Source organism: Palaemon carinicauda, chromosome 23 (genome assembly GCF_036898095.1).
Source record: "Palaemon carinicauda isolate YSFRI2023 chromosome 23, ASM3689809v2, whole genome shotgun sequence".
NCBI lineage: Eukaryota > Metazoa > Arthropoda > Malacostraca > Decapoda > Palaemonidae > Palaemon > Palaemon carinicauda.
The window spans coordinates 38893177-38898109 of NC_090747.1; the positions used below are offsets into that span (position 1 = coordinate 38893177).

Here is a 4933-nt window from a genome sequence, read left to right on the forward strand (position 1 = left end):
CATGCTGCATGGTATTAGAACTTACGTATAACAAGGAGGAGCTTAGCTATTTCAGGTAGGAGTTCTTTCAGGTAAAGGCTGGAATATGTCAAATAGAAAGTTATTTCAGGTAGGAGTTCTTTCAGGTAAAGGCTAGGACATGTCAAATAGAAGTTATTTCAGGTAGGAGTTCTTTCACGTAAAGGCTAGGACATGTCAAATAGAAGTTATTTCAGGTAGAAGGCTGGCTTTTTTTCTAGGCATTATTTCAGGTTGAGGACTAGGACAAAAGACATTGATACGTTTAGGTATTGCTCTCTAGGCTTAGAGGATCTTTAGGAAGTCGCAACATAGGTACTGGTAGTGGTCTTCATTGGGTAGTGCAGGTTATCGGCCCCTCATTGGTTAGGTCAGCTACGATTCAACTATGGAGTTTTGTTAGCTCATAGGGAGGGCCGGAACGGAGCCTAGGAAAATGGAGACCCTAAAGGTTGCGCAATTGAGAGAGGAATTGAATTTAGAGGTCTCCAAAAGGAGGGAACAAGTCTGAATTGTGTCAGCGTCTAAGTGAAGCCCTAGAGAAGGATGGCGTAGAGGTACAGGAGTTTTTGCAGGGACTTGAGGTTAGGCAGGATAGTGGAATTAATCAGGGCCACAAGGTAGGCGAGCGCACTGAAGAGCCCACGGAAGAGGAAGGACATTTGAATTTGGGGGATAGCGCATCAGTCATTGGTATGCAATCTGTTGCTTCCGGGAGATCTCAGCAGTCGCGCGCGAGTTCTACTGGGAGCAGGCGTGTATTATTAGCTGCTTCTAGAGCCAGGTCGGCAGCACAATTACGGGTGATGAAGGAGATAAAGGCCATAGAGCGAGAGGAAGCAGCGCTAAATCTAAGAGGGAGATGGAGATAAAGGTCATAGAGCGAGAGGAAGCAGCGCTGAATCTAAGAGGGAGATGCTCGGTTTAGAGGCAGAGTTAGCTGGAGTGGAGGCAGAGGAGAGGGTTTTACAAGAGAATGATGAAGAAATAACTCACATCCCTAGGATAAGGGAGCATACAAAGCCTGATGTAAGTGGGAGTGAGAGACCCATGCATTGGAATATGGAAGTGCTCGAGATTGGGTTAGGTGGATGCTGTTGCTCGGGCAGGAATGACCAAGGGGACTCGAGCAACTAAGGAAGTCATGCAGGCGTTAATCTCTTGCAGCCTTAAAAGCTTGATGCCCAAGCAGGATATAGCTAAGTTTGATGGGGATCGTACAAAGTATTTTAAGTTCATCCGCTCATTTGATGAAGTCCTTTAGTAGCCAGTTGACAAATGATAAGGAAAGGCTGAGGTATCTGGATTTATACACGACAGGCATGCCGAATGAGATTGTGGTGGCTTGCCTCACTTAGAAGCTTCAGAGGGCTATAAGCAGGCAAGGAAGTTGCTGGAGGAGCGATATGGCCACCTTGAACAGATAGCCACCGCGTTTGTGGATAAGATCACTAAATGGAAAGATATAGGGAAAACAACGCGGAAGAGTATGACGAGTACTCGGTGGCACTCAAAACCTGCAGAAATGCAATTTCGTGCATCCCTTATGGCATCGCCGAATTACAAAATCCAAAACAATGAGGTTGATCCGTAGCAAGTTCTCCTCTAGGTTGCAGACTCGATGGTGTAGAGTCCGCTGATAAGATTATTGAGGAGAAAAGAGGACTGTGTCGTTTTGATGATTTTTGTCATTTTTATTGATTGAGAGGCTACGGTCTTGAAACATCCTCTGTTTGGGTGCCACCTATTTCAGAAGAACAGAGGGGAAGACACCCCTCGGATAGGAGAAGGAAAAGCACCAAGCAAGGCTGAATGGTTTAACTAAGGCTAGGAAAGTTTCATGTAACAGAACTGCCCCGCTTTCATGGTTGGTACTGTACAGGACCCCATATAGTGGATGAATGCACCAAATATCTCAAAGGCGACCTGAGGAAAAACTGGGAGCCATAAGGGAGTTGGGTCTCTGTCTTGGCTGTCTAAGAAGTGGTCATACGTCTCAGTATTGCAGAAACAAGAAAAGTTGTAACATATGTAAGGGAAATCACCCAACTCTGTTGCATCGACACCAGGAAGTAGAAGTGGTCTAAGGAGTAGAAGTGGTCCAAGAAGTAGAAGTGGTAAGATCCTGAGCGTTCAAATAGAGCCTTTAGTGGCTCAGGAGGATGGAACATATGACAAAATTGCCATGTTCAGGGCAGTTAGAGGAGGTAGCATTGGTACAGGGATGTCAGTTGTGCCGATAGGATTAGGTCAAGGGAAGGAAGGGAGGTTTTCACGAAGGCTTTCTTGGACAATGGGAGTTCCACATGCTTTGTCTCGGAAGCTTTAATGCAGACCCTAGGCAGCACTGAGAGGCAGGACGTTAAAGTGAATGTTGAAACCATCAACGGAGTATGGAAAGTTGCATGCAGCCTAGTCTCCGGATTGTCCAGTATTGGACTATGAGGGCAAGACTTGCATTACACTCCCCCGGTGTTGAGTGCCCCTCGCCTACCAATTGATGAGTGTGATGTGTTCAGGTCCGGAGATCTGGAACGCTGGCCACACTTGCGAGAGATTTACATCCCAGATGTAGAAGCTGAGGTAGGTTTATTAATTGGGAACAATGTTCCTCACCTGCTCGAGTCAAGGGAGTTATCAATTCAACACGCCTCAATGAACCACATGTCATACGAACATTATTGGGCTGGGTAGTATGTGGAGCAAGGACAAATGGTGTCAAGAGCATGTCAATTGGATCCAAGTGACAAGCAAGCGCCTTGAGTTAGACCGCATGTTGGTTGACAGTTATAATCACGAGTAAGACGATGTTGCATCTAACAGAAGGGAAATGTCTGCAGAGGATAGGGAATGGCTAGAGATAATAGAGAAAGGGGTTAGAACTGTAGGAGGAAGTTACGAGGTGCCATTGCTCTGCGCGGCAATCATGGACCCTTGCCAGAAACAAGGGACATCGCATTGCGCCGAATGCACAGCCTTCGTAAGAAGCTAGTGAAGGATGGTAACTACGCTAAGCAGTATATTGCCTTCATGACAGAGATGCAACAGAAAGGCTATGCTGAGCAAGTGACCACAGGCAGCCCAGGAAATGTGTGGTACATTCCTCATTTTGGTGTGCAACATCCAGGCAAGCCAGACAGGGTCCGTGTTGTATTTGACCTACTATTGCAGGGACCTGATATGATGAACTCTTTGCTGGGTGTGTGGGGTAAAGTCAGGGGAGGGTTTATTTGACTATACAGGAGATATAAATACTATGTTCCATCAGGTACGGGTACCACAGCATCAGCGGGATTACCTCAGGTTCTTTTGGTGGGAAAATAGTCTTGACGAGGAACCCAAAGAGTGGAGAATGGCAGTCCACCTGTTCGGGGCTTGCTCTTCTCCGGAGCATTGCAAACTTATGCTGAAACAGACAGCAAGCGACTTTGGGAATGAATTTTCAGAGGAAGCACGGTTTACAGTTGCCAACAACTTTTATGTAGATGACTGCTTGAGAGTCGAGGATCGCAAAGGATGCACTGTTTGTCAATTTGTTAGAGGTTAAGGAGCTCTGCAAAAAAGGGGGATTTACATTGATAAAGTTCAGCAGCCCTTGTGTGGAGGTTATGTCATCCATCCCGAGGGAGTGGTACAGTAGGAGCACCTCAGAGCTTATAGAGGGATCAGAGTCACGTAAGACAAAGGCTTTAGGAGTACAGTGGGACTTGTCCACTGATGAATTGGGTGTCCAAGCATAGCTAATATCAGTTCCAAGGACTAAGCGGGACCTGTTGTCAGCCATAGCCTCGATTTGCGATCCACTCGGAATATTGGCGCCAGTTTTAATCGAGGGTAGGGTCATCATGCAGGACCTCTGCCGATTAAAGATAGCTTGGGACATGGAATTGGACTCTGACACTACGGACCACATCAAGGCGTGGGCAAAGAAGCTGAGCCAGACCAGCGGGACAAGTGTGCCCAGAAGCTTGAAGGTTATTCCATGGGAATCGGCCACTCTAGTACAGTTGCATTTGTTCTCGGATGCAAGTGTCATGGCTTTGGGAGTAGTGGCATACTTGCGGGTCTCGGATCCGTGGGGAAACGTATCTTGCAGATTCATCCTGGGAAAGGCAAGGGTAGCACCATTGAAGCATGTTTCAGTGCCCCGCCTAGAACTTAGTGCAGCGGTACTGGCCGTAAGACTTGGAAGCACTATTCTGACCATGATAGATTTCAGGGTAGATGGGGTCTATTATTGGACCGACTCAACAACCGTCTTGCAATATATTAGAAAATGATCAGGCCAGATACCAGACATTTGTGGCAAACCGTGTCCTCTATGATAAGGGAGGGCAGTGATAAGAAAGAGTGGAGGAATGTTAACTCTGAGTGGAACCCAGCAGACGATGCAACACGTTCCAAGCAGTCCGAAAGGTGAAAAGTTGAAGGAGGAGTGTTTCTGGCCAACTGAGCCAGCTCAAATGTCAGATGGTGTGAAAGGACTAGAAGTTAAGCGTGAGATAAGACCAACAGGAACTAGAGGCTACCAAATAATTAGTTTCAGGATTGGGATGGACATCAGGCAAACAGGTATGTATAAAATCATCCACCACTATTCCAGGTGGATCAAGCTCCTTGGAGCTTTGGGTGGTTGTTGCTATTTGCTAGGTACATTATTTACAAACACAGGCAGCTGCTCATTGAGCTAGATATGCATTTGTCCACCGAAATTATTAGCTTGGCAGAGACGGTGGTAGTGCAGGTAACACAGCGTGTTGATTACGAGATAGATATAGAGAGCCTTGAGAAGGGAGGAACTATTAGGGCCTCTAGCTCCCTAAGAAGGTTGAAACCAATCCTGAGAAATGGGCTTCTGTGCGTTGGAGGTAGGTTATCTTCGGCAAATATCTCTCCAAGCGAAAGACATCCAATT

At 46.6% G+C, this 4933-nt stretch overlaps 1 protein-coding gene across 1 annotated transcript in view; it reads left to right on the forward strand.

Annotated features, from left to right (window-relative positions):
• Positions 1-4294: 4294 nt before the first annotated feature.
• The window catches only part of LOC137617545 (uncharacterized), a 1035-nt gene continuing 396 nt past the window's right edge, over positions 4295-4933 (forward strand). Inside the window, exons 1-2 of the mRNA XM_068347558.1 lie at positions 4295-4434; positions 4690-4933. The exon at positions 4690-4933 is cut by the window's right edge and continues 396 nt beyond it. Coding sequence (XP_068203659.1) covers positions 4295-4434; positions 4690-4933 — 384 coding nt within the window. The remainder of the gene's footprint in view (positions 4435-4689) is intronic.